Genomic DNA, 20,251 nt, shown 5'->3' on the forward strand with positions numbered 1-20,251 from the left:
TTACAGTCGCGCTATTCCTGATGAAAGGAGACAATTAGACAAGCCAACAGCAATTCGGGAAATATTTACTGTGTTTGTAGACAAGAAGCTGGAAGGATTCTGTGGAAGGTGCAGTTTTCGCCAATATGTACCTATCAAAACAAAAAATATGGATTTAAAATCTATGGTTTTGTGGATTGTTACGTATTTTACCTGTACAATTTGGAAATATACGCTGTGTTGCAACCAGAGGGATTTGCCAACTGAGCTATAAACATTTTGATGTTGTTCTGTGACTGTGTAAACCTATATATCAGTCAGGTCGAAATGTGAAAGCGGACAACTGGTTTACTAGTACTGGAATGATAATAGAGCCATGAAGGGAGAACTTTTCTTTTGTCAGGAAGATGAAGAAAAACAAGCGTGAGATTTCTCTAGAGTTTCCTATCAGTAAAAGAAGGGCGGCCCAGAGTCCCTGTTTTGGCTTCCACAAGACTGAACTCTGGTTTCCTCCGTACCTAAAAAGGGGAAGTGAGTGATCCAGGCATCATGTTTGCATGAAGATAATTCGATAGATGCTGACATTGTAGATAAACGGAAGCCATCCACCGTACATTTTACAATAGCGGTAAGTGTGGTATTTTCACAGCGTATAAGCCGAATGCTTTGTACAACGCTGCAAGAAATGTGCGCCGCTGCTCAATGGTTGTATTTTTGTAATGATCAGTACAGTTGGAATCTGTGCACAAGTGATTTATTGTGGCAACAGTAAGAATTGTATCAGATGGTAAGGGTTCCTGAATCAGCTATGTTATACAATGTTGTTTTCTTCGCTAAATTCTGCAGAACTATTGAAATTTTGTACAGAGGACTCTAGAACTATGACTTATCTATCAAGAACTCTGAAAAATATATATATTTCTGAAAAAAAGGGCGCCAGCTTCGCAGTAGGAGCTCTTATGTGGTTCTTAATTAAGTTGCAATTACCTCTTAAACTATTACCTGCACTGAAAAATTCTACTAGGAATTTCGATAAGAGCTCTTCACGTCGTGTCCAGAACTGTCATCAGAACTGTTGTACGAATATATTTATATTTTCTGTAGAGAAAGTGTGTCCCACATTACATCAATTTATCACAAACTATTATCGCCATAGAAAAATGTTATTAGGATTTTCGATAGAGCTCTTGGGGTTCTGTTCAGAACTGTCATCAGAACTGTTGTACAAGTTTAATTTTTGCGAAAATTGACAAAAAATGCTTTCGATACAAAATCTTTTTCGAGTATTGTTGTTTTCTTCGTTACCTTTTGTAGAACTATTGAAATTTTGTTCAAAGATCTCTAGAACTATGGCACATCTAAAACGAACTGTGAAAAAATGTATATTTCTCAAAAAAGGGGTGCTAACTTCACACGACTAGGCTATATCCGACAGTGATGTTTTACGATGATTATCTGTTGGTCATCCCGTACAGATATTGAGGCCACAAAAATATGACAACGAAAGATTTCGTTTTGTTAAATGCAAAGTGCTTGTGCTTCACGGCTTGTACCACTCTGTGCTTCCAGTTAAGCATGAAAAGCTTTCGTTTGCTCTACGTTCGGAAAGTGTAGAAGAAACGCCTGATAGTAGTTGCAACCATAGTGACGATGAGCGAGGATTTGTACGAACTTTGGCAACTATAGAGCTCAACAAAGCCATCGAGATGGCTGCACAATACAGAAAATTTACGAGGTGTGGCACTTTGAATGGGAAATTTTATAAGACAAAAATATTTTTACAAAATATATGTGGAAATGTTTTTTCAGAAAAAACCTTCGTGGAAACATTTTTTTAGAAAAAACCATTGTGGAAATACTTTTTCAAAAACAAACACTTTAAATATTTTCTAGTTTGAAAAAAACACGTCGAAATATTTTTAAGTCAAAAACATGTGGTGTCCCATACCAACGCCTATACTACTGGCATAGTTTGAAACAGTGCAATGAAACTGAAAGAAATCAGGCAACGAAATTTCAAATAAAGCATTGACTCGACAATGCACAGTGAACTGCAGGTCTGTAGGTGAGACAAACTCGTCCCATCATTCAGTAAGGAATTTGTTTTTAACATCAACCATTCCCGATCTGAAGATAAAGTGGATAAAAGAGGGGTTAAGAGGGAACTGTAAGTCCCACGAGAGGTATATCAAGGTTAACTACTACCAGTGCAGATTGAAACTGCGTGCCGGACCGAGACTAGGTTGGGAACTTTTCGTTTCACTGAGAAGTGCTCTACCATGAGCTACCCAAACACGACTCGCACCCCCTCCTCACTGCTTTACTTCCGCCAGTACCTCGTCTCCTACCTTCCAAATTCACCACACTCCTCTGCAGAGTGAAAATCTCACTTTGGTAATATCAATGCCTTAACGCAGCAGTACGCAATTATGTCGAGTGTTAATCTGGTCGGTAAATTGGTTGGAAATCTATTTATTGTGCTGCAACAAGTTGGAGGTGCTCTGCCCCCTACGATTCTTTCTCGTGTGCGCCATGTTCAAAGGGCAGTAGGCAGTAGTTACCTCAAAGCAAAATAGGCGTAAGAGAACTACAGCTGTAGTATGAGCACTGCTTCTCACCAATGGCTGGTTAAAGCAAGTTTCTTTTGATCGTTCCTGGTCTGCGTATAGAAATCATACTCCCTTGGAGCAAACTATCCCTCTTGAAAGGAGTGCGACATTGTAATTTGTATCATTGGAAGATTCAGCCTCTAGATGTTTTGTTTGCTCCGTGCCTATAAAACGTATTATCGCATTATCAGCATGTGCACCTCCAAGAAAGACCAGTTTCACGGTTTAAGGTCCACGACAGTGTTCACCTTCGGATGGTGAAACATTAGCAGCTAATATTTTTCCCCATCACAACTGTTCATACTATCTGATGAGCCTCACTGAGGACTGAATTTGTGATCTCTCACTCAAGAGGTTCCCTGTGAGAACTTCCACACAGTTGTATACTCGTTCACGTGACGTGTAGGTTTCGTTAAATAGCAATGCACTGACACTGCGGCTCCGAACCCACTTCCTTCGGAACTAATTTCTAAGATACGTAAACACCATCAAGAGCAGCAGTTACATTAACTACACATATAAAACGAAGAAATAATTTTTCCTGACAACTGTAAGCTAAGCATTATCGAAAATTTCAAAAATGCTTAAATTAGACGTTTTTAGTGTAACATTTGGTTGACGCGGCACCGAGTGTACAAGTCGGCAGCACTCACCGCAGGCGAGAAACGGCCGCGTCGTCAGGAGGAGGCGGAGTGTGGCGGGCAGCCGCGGCAGGAGAGCGGCCGGGGTCGCCGAGCGGCATTGCTGGGACTGCTGGAGCCACGGCCCGCGCTGCAAACAGGGGGCGGCTGTTCAGAGTGGGCCGCAAACCACAGCCCGAACTTAGGGGACAGCGACTGTGCTGCACTGACAGGACAACTGCTGGGCACAACTTTGGAAGCAGTTCAAGTCAGCTAGCTGTGACTTGCTTCTGAGGTTATTTGGAACATAACGTATGGAGGCTGAATACCACTAAAAGAGAGGAGGGGAGGGGGGGGGGGGGGACGTAGTGGAAACAATTGGTTAAGTTCAGTTATCAACTTACGAGGGTCGTTCAGTAAGTAATGCCCCACTTTTTTTCCTCATAACGTATTTATTGTTGAGGGTCAGAATTTGGTGACTTACATCGACACGTCTTGCTCGTGTCCACTGTAAGACTGACACACTCGTCCTCTTCAAAGTCTGTTTCCCGTAGAAAATCTTTAAGCGGCCCAAAGAGATGGAAGTCCGAGGGTGCCAGGTCCGAACTGTAGCGTGGATGAGGCAATGCGTTCCCGGGCTCTCGGAATTGTGTGTGGGCATGCATTATCGTAATAGAGCAAGATTTCTGCTGGATTCTTGTCCGATTGAACATGTCGGTAACGGTTCTCGTGTTCGAGTCTTCTCATATGGCCCTGAACTGATGGTTGACCCTCTTGACATCAAATCCACAGAAATGATGCCATCACAATCCCGGAAGACTGTCACCGTGACTTTTCCGGCAGAGGGGTTCGTCTCTAATGTCTTCTTTTGTCACGAATGAGGGCGACGCCACTGCATGGACTGCCTTTTTGTTTCTGCCACAAAGTGGTGCTCCCAGCTTTCGTCCCCCGTAACAATCCGTGAGAGAAAGGAGTCTCCGTCTGTCTCAAAACGCTCTAATAGTTCAGATAAAATGGCCCTTCTTTGAATCGTGTAGCCCGCTGTGAGCCTTAATCGAATCCACCGGGGCACCGCTATCTGAATAGCCGAGATCCCTGATCATTGCAGATGCACTTCCAGTGCTGACCGACAACTATAGAGAAAATTGTCAGGTTTTTAAACACCGGTCGGCACGAATAACGGCATCTGCACGATTCAGTGTGTCTGGAGCAGCCGCTGTGGCAGGACATCCGAAGTGTGGCTGATCCTGGAGCTTGTTTCTGCACGTGGAGCTTGTTTCCGCATTTCCTGAGTGTGCAACTTTCACCACCCGTTGCCCAACTGTGCTATCAGCTGCAGCATTCCCACACACTGCACACAAACGTTTATGGATGTTCACCACGGTTTCTTTTCTTGCGCACAAAAACTCAATAACAGCACGCTGCTTGTAATGGAACTCGTATGCAGACGCCATTTTGACGCTGTACTACTGCTCTGCCGTCTTCCAGAACAGTTCGAAACTGCAATGGCACACACAAAAATCTTCAAATGGGATGCACCAACAAGGACATTTGTCTACGTATATTAATGGCATTTTAAAAAATTTTAGACATTGCTTATTGAACAAACCTCGTGCAATGAAAAACTCATGAAGCTTGTCACAGATACAGCTATACTGTAAAACTTACAAAAGAGTTGTTCCAAAATTTGCTTCTGACTAAAGCAGACAGAACCATATACGTATGTAATGTCTCTTGATAGCAGAGCTGATGTACTTCTTCCTCAAACATCAATTTTCATGTTAAATTAAGCTGGACAAAACAGACAGTAGATTCCAGTACAGGCTACTGCTAGAAGAAAAAATGGATTACACAGCATAGGCAATATTGTTTCATGAACAATGTTTATAAATTGTTGAGTTATCAGTAGTGTAACACATTCAAGAAACTCCAAAAAGAAAAGAAAGTCTTAATATGAAGCATTTGAATCTGAGAGACAAAGGGTAACAAATAATACTTGCACCTAAGTGTCACACCAATACTGACGGTGTGGAACATGCTAGAGACAAAATTAGACAGATAGGAAATGTAATCTGCCGCACCCTAGTGCAAGGAAACTCGTGCGATTCACTGCAGTGGCCCCCGGTGATGCCGGAGAGAATTGCAGCCGTGGCAGAAGGGAAGACATTTGACACCTGCCCCTCCAGCATCCAGTACAGTGAGGTAACCAGAGCACACCGTACCTGTGTGTTTTGTAGAAAGGAAACCATGGCACATAATCTGGGTGATGGCCGAACAGAGACGAGATTGTGATTGTAAGGCCCAGCATTGTGTGTGACCACGGTACTGTGCTGACTGAATTACTGTCTCCGCTCACAGCATCTTCTATACTGGATATCTGACTGGATGGTTATTGGTTGATTGGTGTTGAAGGGACCAAACAGCAACGTCACCAGTCCATTGTTTCAAATGTGGTCCATTCAGACAGTTTGACATCTCATAAAAGTCAGAACAACAAAAGGGAAAAGGCTAAAAAGCGTAAAACAGCAGTCGTGTCGTAAATGGTAAAAAAAAAAGAGGGAAGTCAGCAAGAGAGCGACCCCAAGGCTATGCTAGAGGCAGGAAATATCCCACCTCTGAGGCAGTAGGGGCAAGACCACCTGCTATGTAAGAGTGTTCAACCACTGGAATGTAGAAGTGCATATGGCAAAAGGAGACTAACAAATTCTAAAAAGTGATAAAAACAGAGGAAAAGGAGAAGAAAAGAGCATCTTGGCCAAGGAGGGGAGTCAGGAATCTCCAAACACAGCTTACAGTGGGAGATACCCCAACCCTCACCAACACGCCCCAACACCAGAGTGAGATTAAAAACCTTAAAACTGAGAATAAAAACCACTTTCCCAGAGGAAACTGAGAACCAGTTCAACTATCCAGAAATCCTCAGCCAACATCAAGGGTAAAGCGTGGGGAAATCTGTACTTAGTACGCAGAGCCAAAATAAGGGGGCATTCCACCAAAATGTGGGTTTCTCAGTGGAAGGCTCAACGACCACAAAGTGAGGGTGGCTCAATACGCAAAAGAAAACCGTGGGTCAGTCAGGTATGGCCGATGCGGAGACGACAGAGTGTGGTCGAGTCTTTTTGGGAGATGCGGAAGGAACAACGCCACGGGGCAGGTGTCACCTTAATCGCACGAAGTTTATTAGACAGGGAGGTAGCCACGCAAGAGTTGGCCCATGATTGTGCAAAGATGGATTTGATGTGAAACCGTAAATTAGCTGCAGGAGGGGTTACAGAAAACGGGAGAGGGGGGAGTGACTGCTCCCCCAGCCAAACGATCAGCAAACTCATTACCTGGGATACCCACATCACCAAAGACCCAAAGTAAGTCAACAGAACAAGCAGCACAGTGAAGATCGGCGAGATGGTCATGGATGGCCGAGACCAAGGGATGGCGGGGAAAAACACAGGTCAACAGCCACAAGGCCACTCATTGAGACCGTACATAACAAAATGCGGTTGTGCTGGGACTGTTTAATAAAGGTAAGGGCCTGGGAAATTGCCATCAATTTCACAGTAAACAGCCAACATGTAGGTGGCAGCATATGATTTTCTGTGCCAACAGAGGACATGAAGGCCACACGATCAACAAATTTACAGCCATCAGTGTAAAAAAACAACATCCTGAAACTCCCATAAAATTTGGCGGAAAAAGCAAAGGAACACCATGGGGGATGGACTCTTTTGGGCCTCGGCGGAGATCCATTCGAATTCAGGGCTGAAGAAATAACCTAGAGGGGGTGGTGGGGAGGGAGCATGGAAAACAGGACGAAGAAGGAAGCTGAAACTCATGGTGAAGGAGACGCAAGGTGGATCCCAACCGGTAAACCCGCCCGAGGTCGGGAATCAGATGGGCGACGTCCATGGTCGGGGAACAGGATAGAATAGGAAGGGTGAGTGGGAGAGGAATGGACAGTGATTGCATAAGAAACCAGAAGCTGGGACCACCAAACAGAAAGGGGGGATCCCGGCTTCAACCAGGAGACTATCAACAGGGCTAGTAGGGAAGGCACCAATGGCCAAATGGATACTGCAATGGTGGACTGGATCCAGCAGGTGCAGTGTGGAAGGAGTAGCCGAACCATAAACTTGACAACACAGTCCAAGTGAGACAGCACTAAAGCACGATAAAGGCGGAGAAGGATGGAACTGTCCACACCCCAAGACGTGTGGGCAAGGAAGCAAAGGACTGAGTTTATGGAAACATCCTACCTTCAGAAGTCTGATATGAGGCAGCCACATGAGATTGCTGTCGAAAAGACGACCCGGGAAATGAAACTGTGGGACCACAGGTAATCGTTGTGCACCGAGATAGAGCTCCGGATGGGGTGGATCGTAGTACGGCGACAGAAGTGGACCATTCGCAATTTTAAAGGAGAGAATTGAAACCTGTGTGAGAGGGTCCATGCAGAGGCATGCCCTATAGCTCCCTGGAACTGCTGCTCTGCAGAGGCCATCGAAGAGGAACTAACCCAAATGCAGAAATCATCCACATACAGAGCAGGGGCGACCAAAGGACCGACAGAGGCCACAAGTCCATCGATAGCAATGAGGAAAAGAAGTGTTTTCAATGCAGAACCCTGTGGGATGCCAGTCTCCTGGGTCCGTGGAGAATTAAGAACAATACCAACCCGAACCCTGAACAACCAGTAGAACAGGAATTGGCAGATGAAAATCGGGAGTGGATCCCACTGATGAAGTGTAAGGAAGATGTGATGGCACCCTTGTGAAGGTCGAAAAATACTGCAACCAAATGGCGGTGCTGGGAAACAGCGTGTCGAATTGCGGATCCCAAGTGAGGTAAGTAAATGATCGACAGGAGACCGTCCCTCTTGGAAGCCACACTGGTAAGGGGACAATAGATCCCGAGATTCGTGGACACAATTGAGCCGACGGGCTACCATCTGTTCAAGTAACTTGCAAACAACATTTGTCAGACTAATTGGCCGATAGCTTACGACGAACAAGGGGTTCTTACCAGGCTTAAGGACAGGAACCCTGATGCTATCTCTACACTGAGAAGGAAAGTCACCCTGGAGCCAAATATGGTTAAAAACCGGACAAGATGTTGCCGTTGTGGAGCACTGAGATGCTGAAGCAGTTGGTTATGAATGGAGTCTGGGCCAGGGGCCGTATCATGAGAAGAAGAAAGTGCGAAAAGAAATTCCCATTCAGTAAAAGGTTTGTTGTAATATTCTGACTGACAAGGGGCAAAACACAAGGCGGAAGCTTCGGACCGCTGTTTCTGGTGAAAGAAAGTTGCCGGATAGGAGACTGATGATGATGCCGTTGCAAAATGGGTCGCTAGATGCTCCGTGAGAATCAGTGGGTCCATACAAAGGCCATCCGGGAGGTGAAGGCCTGTGAGGGTGGTCTGCCAGTGGCAACACTGGAGAGAGCGAAGTTTAGCCCATACCCGTGACATGGGGACAGTAGAACCGAGGGAAGAAACAAAGCATTCCCAACGCATCTGTTTGCTCTGTTTGATTAAGTAACGAGCTTTAGCACGAAGGCGTTTAAAGGTAATAAGGCTGGCAACGGATGGGTGTCTCTTAAGGTGTTGCAAAGCTCGACAGCAATCACGAATGGCAATGGCAATTGCCGTACTTCACCACGGGACTTGCCGGCGGCGAAATGGTCCAGATGAGCGAGGTAGGGCAAGGCTAGCATCGCGAACAATCACATCAGACTTGTCACGTATGACGTTATCAATACAACCTGACAAAGAGGGAGAAAAAACAACCTGTGCAGTGTATAGACGCCAATCGGCACGTTGGGTAGCCTGCCCATCGGGGAGCGGGAAGGGAGAGAAAGAATCAATGGGAAATGGTCACAATCACAAAGGTCGTCGTGTGGCGACCAGTGTAATGAAGGGAAGATGGAGGGAGAAGAAAGAGAAAGATCGATGGCAGAAAAGGTACCATGACTGGCACTGAAATGAATAGGGGAGCCATCATTAAGAAGGCACAAGTTGTGGTCTGCAAGAAACTGCTCTATGAGAAGACCTCGTCTAGATGGTGTATTGTCAGGAGGGAGATAAAGATTGTAAACCGTGACCTTAGAGTCCAGGTGGACCCTAACAGCAACGGTTTCCAATGTAGTTTGAAGAGGAATCAACGTGCTAGCAATATCTGCACGGACCAACATTCACGCACGACCAGTGGCCCGCACGCGGCCGACCCAATTTCGACAGAAAACACGGAACCTACAGCGGGTCGGTGAGTGATCATCAGTAAAATGGGATTACTGTAGAACCAAACAAGCTGCAGAGTAAGACGAAGTAAGGGATTTCAACTCCGGTAGGTGGTGGTAATACCCATTACAATTCCATTGGATAACCACAGAACAATGATTCAAATGGGGGTTGAACAGGCTAAAACCAGTCACCAACTGTCACCGACAAGGAGGGGGGCAACATCCATGAACAACACATCAGAATCGGGTTGAGAAGCCAAGGATGGGACCTCTGCAGACAGTTCCAGGGCTTATGTTTCTTCTTCTTTTCTGCTTGAGATCGAGGAGGGCTGTGTGGCATAAAGAAGCCAGCTGCAGTAAGATCGGGAACAGGAAGGTGTCAGGCAACCTAGGGGCCCACAGGCCGTGGTTCTCGCAGTCATCGCTTGGCAGAAGAATTTTGGCCTGGAAGGTGCCGGGAAGGGTGCCCTTGGCTGGCAGACGGCGAAGAAGTGGAACACTTTTCTGGCTGGGGAGGAGGAGCAGCACCCGGAGGAGAGGGTGTGGGAGCCGCAGGGGAGTGGGGTAGGAGAGGGGTTCGGGACTGGGGTAAGGAAGAGTGAGGAAGGGGGGACGAAGGGGTGAAGATGGAACTAAAGCAGAACTAGTCATGGACACAGGGTGAAGACATGCATACTTCTTACGAGCCTCAGTGTAGGTTAAGAGATCAAGGGACTTCTACTCCTGTATCTTCTTCTCCTTCTTATATACTGCGCAATCTGGTGAACGTGGAGAATGATTGTCATGACAATTAACACACACAGGAGGGGGAACACAGGAACTCCCCTCATGGAGTGGATGTCCAGTCACCACAAAGAGGGGCCTGCGAACAGCAGGAAGACCTGTCCAGAACGCAAGCACTTAGAACACCTCACAGGAGGTGGGATGTATGGCTTCACACCACATCAATAAACCATAACCTTTACTTTCTCAGAGAGGGTATCCCCTTCAAAGGCCAGGATAAAGGCACCAGTATCAATACAATTGTCCTTAGGACCCTTCTGAACACACCGAACAAAGTGAACACCCTGCCATCCGAGATTGTCCATAAGTTCCTCATCAGTTTGAAGGACGAGGTCCCTGTGAAAAATCACGGCTTGAACCATATTTAGAGAGTGGTGGGGGCTAATGGACACAGGAATTGTGCCAAGATGGTTACAGGCACGAAGGGCAGCAGACTGGGCAGCTGAAGCAGTTTTGATCAACAACGAACCCGACTGCATCTTGCCCAGAGAGTCCACTTCGGCAAACTTGTCTTCAATGTGTTCCACAAAAAATAATGGTTTGGTATTGGTTAAAGTATCCCCATCAGTCCTGGTGCTAACCAGATAGCGGGGAAAAGGTTTTGCCCCTAGCCGACAGGCCTGACCCTCCTCCCAGGGTGTAGCTACGGAAGGGAAGGCCGAAGGCGCAGGAGAAGCAGCACTAAAAGAATCAGTTCCTCGCGGAGAGACGGCCGCAGAAGAACGGCCAGAGTTCTGGACCCGTATGCATTTCATTTGGATACTGTCCACCCTGATACCACCCACTCCGACCAGAGGTTCTCCTCACAGGCGCCACTCAGCCACAGCGAGTGCCGTCTGGCATGGCGGCCATTCCCTGGAGTTCCGATTCTCCAGGACGACAAGCAACCACTGCTAGGCTTACCTGAGGTGGTCACAGTTCAGGTATCTGAAGTGTGATACCTATGTGTTCAGGGGGCTCAACCAAAAGGGTACATAGCGACCCCACCACACAGGCTGGCTACCGTGCAGATTACGCACGCTATAGTTCAATTCTTTTATCTTGGCGGTTTGCGCATGCCCGCCAAGACGCGGGAGATTGCTGCGTTGCCAGTTGTACGTGCCAAAAGATGCAGCGCCCTAGTACAATTCGTTGACTTACATTTAGGGGGGAGCGCGCAGTTTATGAAGTAAAGCCACCACGGCCGCATTATCCATTTCGCTCCTAGAGAGACGTGCTCCCGGCATTCCGCGATGTGCGCGTTTTTGTGATCATTGCACTGTTCGCCTGTGCAGACACATGATGTTTCGACTGCTTTGACGCACCTTATCATTCTATTTTTTTTCCCTCATTTCGTTCGATATACTTCGTTGCGTTTGGTCAGGATGGATGTCACAGGACATCCGTTCAAATTGATCGTTGGTTCATTGACTCAGTTTTTTTATTACAGAGACACGCAGCCCTCTGACCGAACACGCTGAGCTACCGTGCCGGCTGCGCAGCTCGTCATTCAATTTATCTCCTGGAGGACTTTAAATTATGACGCAAAATACCGACGGACACTGTTGGTATGATTATGAATTACTCACGTTTCGTCGAAGTACAATAAGAAATAAACAATTACCGCTGTTCTTTATTGCGAAAAAAGCGGTTAGTGAGAATGGTACAAACACCTTCCCTTGCTATCGCCTGAATTAGGAGGCGTATTGCTTGTTTGGTTTAATTAATTAATAGAATATGAAGCAACTAGCATAAAGAATGCTTTTTCGAAACTTTCTATAAATGAAAGTCTGCTATCAAGACATTGCTTTTGTTTAATTACTTTATTTATTACTGAACGTTTCCAACACTGAAAACACTCGTCCGTTCTCTGCACTGCAGTCTAGCTCTGGCAACGTCGTTCTCTGTTAATTGGCTATCTGTGTTTTGTGACGCAGATGCGCAGAACTAACCTAAACTCTGCCGCCGTCATAAATGACGCGCACTTTAGCATCAGACGAAGATGCCAAAGAACAGGTGGAATGAACTAGGAGGGCACACGTCGAAGACAATAGGTAAGGTGCTCTTCCCCAAATGGCTCACACGACGCAATAGAAATTTAGTAATGGAGGTCAATACCCAGAAGGGGATCAGGGAATGCCAAAATGACGAGGTGATTACGCAACAAAATGAAATTGCAAAAACAACATACCCAGGAGGATAGCGGGGCCAACATAAGCAAGGACACCAAGAGACGGAGAAGAGAGGGCAAAGGGGAAGGAGCAAGGAGAGGAAAGGAGGGGAAGGGCAAGGAAATGCAGCCCTGTAAAGAAGATGGCTGCAATAGCATGGGGCCTCGTGCTCGCCACACACGTACTCACGAAAGAATCGTGAGCCCCCAGGGGGGTATCTGACTGGAAATCATACCCTGCTCTTTGGAGCTCACGGTATAGGAGTATCGTCTTTTAATTAGCAATCAAAAACGTCCTCGGTGCTGGGTTCAAACCCTGCCACCACTTACATTTTGAATAAAAATCGTCATGTTGGCAGCTGAAGACTTCCGGCATAAGACACCACGATTACTCAGTTAACAGCTTTGTCAAAAGTGGGTGGAGGAGCAGTCAGGTTCAGGGCACTCTCTTGCCATTGGGGTTGGAAGCTTCCACTTAAGGCAGACGAATCAGCAATGATCAAAGGCATGAGGATGCAGAAGACAATGGAAACCACTGCATTAGGCACACAAAGTGTATCAGCAGGGCATGTGGCCGGTAATTGACTAAATATCATGATGATCTTGGCAAGAGATTCCTGACTAGTGCCTATTTGGATACCTGGGAGGAGATTGCCACGAGTGACATGACCATGAGAAAAAGATTGAATGACCAACGAAAGGATGACATTATATGAGTCGAGACGTGGAACGTAAGGAGTTTTAATGCGGTAGGAAAGCCAGACAATAATAAAAGGGAAATGCTAAGGCTCAATCTGGATACGCTGGTGGTCATTGAAGTGAAATGGAAAGAAGACAAGGATTCTGGCCAGAAGAGAATAGGGTAATATCCACAGCAGCAGAAAATGGCGGAACAGGAGTAGGATTCATTATGAATAGCAAGGTAGGGCAGACAGTGAGCTACTGTGAACAGTTCGGTGACAGGGTGGTTCCCAACAGAATCGACAGGAAACCAACACCAGCACAGACAACGACAGTTCAGGTATACATGCCAAAATCACAAGTTGACAATGAAGATGTAGAAAAACTATATGAGGATACGGAACACTTAATCCAGTATGTAAAGGGAGATGAAAATCTAAGTGTCAGAAGGGGGACAAGAATGCAGTTGTAAAGGAAACAGTAGAAGAAAGGGTTACAGGAGAAGACAGACTTGGTACTAGGAATGAGAGAGAAGAAAGACTATTTGAGACGTACAATAAACTTCAGCTAGCAATAGCGAATACTCTCTCTGAGACTCACAAGAGGAGGTGGTACACTTGGGAAAGGATGCGGGATATGTGAAGCTTTCAGTTACATAGCATTATCTTCAGGCAGAGATTCAGAAAACAGATACTGGACTGTAGGGCGTACACAGAAGCAGATACAGATCCAGATCACAATTTAGTAGTGAAGAGTAGGCTGAACCAGATGCAGATCACAATTTAGTAGTGATGAGTAGGCTGAAGTTTAACAGACTAGTCAGGAACAATCAGTGTGCAAAGAAGTGGGATAATATAGTACTAAGGGACGAAGAGTCTCAGAGGCTATAGATACTGCGATAATGAACAGCTCAGGAGGTAGCATAGTTGGAGAGGAATGGATATCTCTAAAAATAATCACAGAGGCTGGAAAGGTAGAAAGCAGCTAATTGCACAGAAACCGTGGGCAACAGAAGAAATACTTCAGTTGATGAATGAAGGTAGTAAGTACATAAATGCTCAGGGAAATTCAGAAATACAGACATACAAGTCACTTAAAAATGAGAAATAGCAAGTGCACAGAAGCTAAGGCAATATGGCCACAAAAAAGAAAAGAAATCTGGAAATAACAGTTGTTGGGACCACTCAACATATAGAAAAGATAAACTTTGGTGAAATTAAAAGCACTGATGGTAACATTAAGACTGTGGCTGTAATTCTACTGATAAATGCACAGGAGAGAGCGGTTAGTAGGAAATGCCTGTATGATGGGGAAGACTTGGCTAATGTTGTAATAGAAGGAGAAACAGAAGTATATGGGGAAGATAGGTGGTCTACTATTAGCCAACATTTAAAAGAGCTTCAGAAAATTTAATATCAAATAAGGCAAAAGGGAGATACAACATTCCATAAGATTTTCTAAAATGATGGGGGAAGTAACTATTCACGTTAGTGTGTAGAATGTGAGTCTGGCAATGTACCAACTGACTTTCAGAAAAAGATCATCCACACAATTGCAAAGATTGCAACAGTTGACAAGTGCAAGAATTGTCGCATCATCAGCTTAACAGCTAATGCATCCAAGTTGCTGACAAGAATAATATGAAGAATAGAAAAGAAAATTAAAGTTCTGTTAAGTGTCAATTGATTTGACTTTAGGAAAGGTAGAAGCACTAGAGGCAGTTCTGACATTGCTGTTGATAATGGAAGCACAACTGAAGAAACATCAAAGCACGTTCATAGGATCTGTCAACCTGGAAATGTGTTCGACAATGTTAACTTGTCGAAGATGTATGAAACTCTCAGAAAATTAAGGGTAAGCTGTAAGAAGACACATAATATTCAAAATGTACAAGAGCCAAGAGGGAACAATGAGACTGGAAGACCAAGAACAGACTGCTCGGATTAAAAAGTGTGGAAGACAGGGACACAGTAGTTTTCCCCTACTGTTCAATCGATACACCAAAGAAGCAATGACAGAAATAAATGGAAGGTTCAAAAGAGTGGAATTAAAATTCAAGATGAAACGATATCAATGATAAGATCCACTGATGACATAGCTGTCCTCAGTGAAAGTTAGGAAGAATTACAGGGCATGTTGAATGGAATGAACAGGCTAATGTATACGGAATATGAATTGAGATTAAATCAAAGGAGAAAAACTTAATGAGAAGTAGCAAAAATGAGAACAGTGATCAACTTTTCAGGATTGATGAGCACAAAGTAAATTTAGTTAAGAAGTCCTGCTACCTACACAGCAAAATAACTGCTAACAGAGGGAGCAAGGAGTGCATCAAGGAACAGTACCACAGGTAAAATGGCATTTCTGGCCGAGAGAAGTCTACTAGTATCAAACACGGGTGTTAATGTGAGGAAGAAATTCGTGGAATTGTACGTTTGGAGCACAACATTTTATGGTAGTTAAACATGAACTGTAGAAAACTGGGAAGAGAAGAGAATGGAAGCATTTGAGATGTGGTGCTACAAAGAACATTGAAAATTAGGTGGACTGGTAAGGTAATCAATGAGGGGATCTCTCCACAGAATTGGCAAGGAAAGGAATATATGGAAAACATTGAGAAGAGCAAGGGATAAGAAGATAGGTCATCTGTTAAAACTTAAATTGTGCTAGAAAGCTAAACAGAGCAAACACTGTACAGGAAGACACAGATTGAAACACCCAGAAAATAACTGAGCACGTAGGTTGCAGGTGCTACGGTCAGACGAGTGATGGAAAAAAAAAAGAAAAGATGAGGAACAGCAGCTTGCTACGAATGTAGAGAAATGGAAGTTAATGTTGATGAGTAGCAAAAATATCGTATCAATATTGACGTTGTGGGAGATGTATCAGACTCCAACAGATGGGATATAAAATGAAATCTGCTGAACCCTAGTAGAGGAAAACGTGGTGGGGGATCTCACTGAGTGGCCCCCGGTAATGCCATGGACGATTTGAAGCAAGACAGGAGGACATTCATTTCGCACCCGCTCCTGCAGCATGCACTGCAGTGAGTGAAAAGTACACACTGTTCCTGCATTTTTGTAATGGAGAATGTGCAGCACATATTCCAGGCGCTGGCTGAACAGAGGGGAGAAGGAAATGTGGCTAGAAGGCCCAGCATTGTGCGACCATGTTGTCTTGTTGACTGCATTATTCTTTTGTTGTTTGGTTCAAGTGGCTCTCAGCACTATGGGATTCAACATCTGAGGTCATCAGTCCCCTCGTCTTACAACTACTTGAACCCAAGTAACCGAAGGACGTCACACACATCCACGCCCGAGGCAAGAATCCAACCTGCGACCACAGCAGCAGCGCAGTTCCGGACTGAAGTGCCTGGAACAGCTCTGCCACGGCGGCAGGCCTGTTTGGTCACTGAGTGTCTGGGGAGCCCCTGTGCTTAGACCATGTTGTTTACAGCACACACAACCTTATGCTACTCTCTGGAGCCTGGCATATTTCATGTGGTGTGCCTTTTAAGTTATACCACCACTGTACTGTTTGGGGGTAGCAAAATAAGTTTTGTACTGAAGTTGCTGGCCTATTGCACACATATACTGAGGAAATGGAAGCCAATTACTGCCGTACTGCCCTATACCGTGTCTGACACATGCTGTGGCAATGTGACGGTGACACCAGATCTCCATTACCCCGACTGAAACATCGCACATCTGAGTAGCCATTCTGTGCTTGTGGGACAGACCTTTAACGCGATCATCAGTAGTGCTCCAAGGCTGTCACCTAAGTCAGCACCTCACGAGATGTTCGAGCAGTAGCTGGCAGTCGCAGCTTTCACAATCAACCTGTGCCCAGGTCTGGCTGTCAGATCTGGTGAGCCACCTTGGCCGCTGAATGTACATTGCGAGGCGTCGGTGTGGCACTTGTGTTGCGACAGTATTATGCTTTACTATGCGTAGAAGTTAGGGCAAGTCAGTATCTGCCACACGGGTACAAGATAAATGAGAAACTGAATACGTTGCTGTCCTCGACGTGTCGCAGAATACTAAAATCTTTCTGGTGCTGAGGAACATACATAATAGTCTTCAACTTCTCTTTATGCAGCACGATGCCAGTTGGAGCTATCTACTGCCAACTGCAGCAGTGGTACCGAACACTGATGGCTTCTTTTAGTAAAGCTGCCCAACATCACAGCACGAGCATTCATCTGGTCGGCTACAAACTGCACCCGTCACTGTGTCCATTTTGTGCCCACAACAGTAGTCTCACTTGCTAGGTACACTATCAAAGTATCTTTTGTTCAAAGGCTTGATGCCACAATCTACATGAGTGGGCTCTACACATGCTTTATAAGAGAACTAATCAAATGTAGACCGATTCCTTAACCATTGAAATTATCCTCTATGATTTGTTTACTTAACATAACTGCTAACAAAAAGAGCTGAATATGGATCTTTGATAAACCAGTCATGACAGGACAATGACAGCATTGTGAGCTATAAGGAGAGACAGAGAGACAGACACACACACACACACACACACACATTATTGTTAAAGACAGAATAACGTCTTGCCCCGGGCTCACCTGGCTTCTGCTGGTGGCTCACCAAGCAGCCGACTGACTTCAACGATGTCTTTTGGGTACTCGAGCACAGCATCTGCCCAGCCCTGCGTCGCCATTACTTTATATTCGTGGGCCCTTATGAAGTGGACGGCGGCCGCACTTAGGCTGGGGCATGAGTGCCTCACCGCCAGCACAGCTGCAGCCGCTGCCGTCTCCACCTCCAGCTGCGCCGCCACCTGCTGTTCGCAGGCAGCCTTCAGGGCAGACAGGCCATATCTGTCGGCTGCCGTCAACAGCTCCGGGGCCGTGTCGGTCGTGTGGGGTGCCTGCAGAGTGTACATGTAAGACAGCAGCTGCCTCAGCACCGGGCCCTCCACACCCGCGATTCTGACCTCGCCGCAGCTGGCCTCCAGCGTATCGTGCTGGAACATAGCTCGGAACACGGGGCTCCTGGCGGCCAGGACCGCGCGGTGCGCCGCCAGCCGCGTCTCTCCCGCCACCAGTGTGACGACCGCGCCCTCGCCCGCGTCCAGCAGGGCGCCCAGGTCCACGGCCGCCGTCCTCTGAACCTCAGCAGCTGCCGACATGGCGGAAGGTCCTGAAACACGGCGCCACCGAGCTGACCTTAAAAGGCACCCTTGACACTTGCACGACGCACATGCAGACCAGTACAACAGCTGCTAATTCTTTTTCTTTTGTGGTTTTAGGGCGCACAACTACAATGGTCATTACCGCCCAGACTACGTTAGGAATGCACTGCGAGGCACAAGGTTAAAACAGCAACTAAAAGGGAAAACACGATAAAAAACAGATTGACAGGCATAGGATTAAAAAATAAAAAACAGCACAATCAAATGTCTTTAGACAGGTTTGTCAAGTGGATAAAACGAAGAACGCGAGCAGCTGCTCCTGGATCATCTGATAAAATGGCATCCAGAGTACATGGCAGGCCAAGATCAACGCGCAGTGTATTAAAATTCAGACAGGACGTTAAAATGTGGCGTACCGTCAGCAATTCCCCACACGGGCAGAACGGCACCGGCGCAGCCGTCAGCAGATGGCGATGGCTGAACCGGCAATGTCCAATTCCTAACCAGGCCAAAACGACCACCCGCCGAGAAGAGCGTGAAGAGGTCGTCCGAGCCGTGTGAAGAGGTTTCCAGGCCCGAAGCTTCTTGTCCGTAAGTGCAGCCCAATCGGCATACCACAGCGATAAAATGCGCTGACAAATGACCTTGCTACAATCCCATGAAGGGACACAACAAGAAGCTGTCCGAAGCTGGAGGACTGCAGCCTTGGCCGCGGCATCTGCAGCTTCGTTCCCAGGGATACCGACATGGCCAAGAACACACATAAAGGTAACCGGAGAACTGTCATCCAACAGCTGCTGAGAAGAGCGTTGGATCCGGTGCACGAAAGGATGAACCGGATACGGATCACTGAGGCTCTGGATGGCGCTCAGGGAATCGGAGCAGATGACATAAGCCGGGGCGGCAGATGTAAAGAACAGCCTACTAGACGGCAAATAGCTGTGAAGACTGAACAATGGCCATGGACCCGGTATTTGACACTGTGTGCCCCGACAATGAAAGAACGCCCGACACCATCATTGGTCTTAGAGCCATCTGTATAAATGAAGATCACATTAATGAACTTCGAACGAAGTTAGACAAAACGGGAGCAGTATACCAAAGTGGGGGTAACCTCCTTTGGGGGCGAGCTGAGGTCAAGGTGAACGTGAACCTGAGCCTGGAGCCAAGGTGGCGTTTGGCTCTCGCCCACTCGAAAGGTTGCAGGGAGTGAAAAATCAAGGTGCTGAAGGAGGCGACGAAATCGAACTCCAGGGGGTAGCAGGGCAGAGACATACAACCCGTATTGACGGTCGAGAGAGTCATCAAAAAAGGAACGATACGATAGGTAGTCGGGCACTGACAATAGTCGACAGGCATACCGACGAAGCAGTGTATCGCACTGGTAGGTTAGTGGCAATTCACCGGCTTCAGTATGAAGACTCTCGACGGGACTAGTATAGAACGCTCCCATCGCAAGACGTAAACCCTGGTGTTGTATAGAGTTTAGGCGGCGTAAGACGGATGGCCGTGCAGAGGAGTATACGAAGCTCCCATAATCCAGCTTTGAGCATACGTTCGACCGATATAGACGAAGTAGGACGGTTCGATCCGCTCCCCACGACAATCCACTGAGAACACGGAGGACATTAAGAGAACGGGTACAATGGGCAGCCAAATATGAAACATGTGGAGACCAGCTAAGTTTCCTGTCAAATGTAAGACCTAAAAATTTTGTTGTCTCCACGAATGGGAGAGCAACGGGACCGAGTCGTAAGGACGGTGGGAGAAACGCTTTGTAGCGCCAGAAGTTAACACAGACCGTCTTCTCGGCAGAAAAACTGAAGCCATTGGCGACACTCCAGGAGTAAAGACGGTCAAGACAACGCTGAAAACAGCGCTCCAGGACACATGTACGCTGTGCGCTGCAATAGATGGCAAAATCGTCCACGAAAAGGGAACCTGATACATCAGTTGGGAGACAATCCATTATTGGATTGATCGTGATGGCGAAGAGAGCGACGCTCAAAACTGAGCCCTGTAGCACCCCATTCTCCTGGCGAAAGGCGT

General features: G+C 46.4%; 1 protein-coding gene across 2 annotated transcripts in view; it reads right to left on the reverse strand.

The window, feature by feature from the left end:
* LOC126108927 (speckle-type POZ protein-like) overlaps positions 1–20,251 on the reverse strand; it is a 345,144-nt gene that overhangs the window by 16,784 nt on the left and 308,109 nt on the right. Inside the window, exons 2-3 of one of the 2 annotated variants that reach the window (XM_049914297.1) lie at positions 17,634–18,210; positions 3,255–3,359 (exon numbers count right to left, since the gene is read on the reverse strand). In XM_049914297.1, coding sequence (XP_049770254.1) covers positions 3,266–3,359; positions 17,634–18,199 — 660 coding nt within the window. In that variant the 5' untranslated portion in view covers positions 18,200–18,210 and the 3' untranslated portion in view covers positions 3,255–3,265. Of the gene's footprint in view, positions 1–3,254; positions 3,360–17,633; positions 18,232–20,251 lie in introns of those variants that run through there. The other variant, XM_049914298.1, reaches the window with a different exon arrangement.

Source organism: Schistocerca cancellata, chromosome 11 (assembly GCF_023864275.1).
Source record: "Schistocerca cancellata isolate TAMUIC-IGC-003103 chromosome 11, iqSchCanc2.1, whole genome shotgun sequence".
Taxonomy (NCBI): domain Eukaryota; kingdom Metazoa; phylum Arthropoda; class Insecta; order Orthoptera; family Acrididae; genus Schistocerca; species Schistocerca cancellata.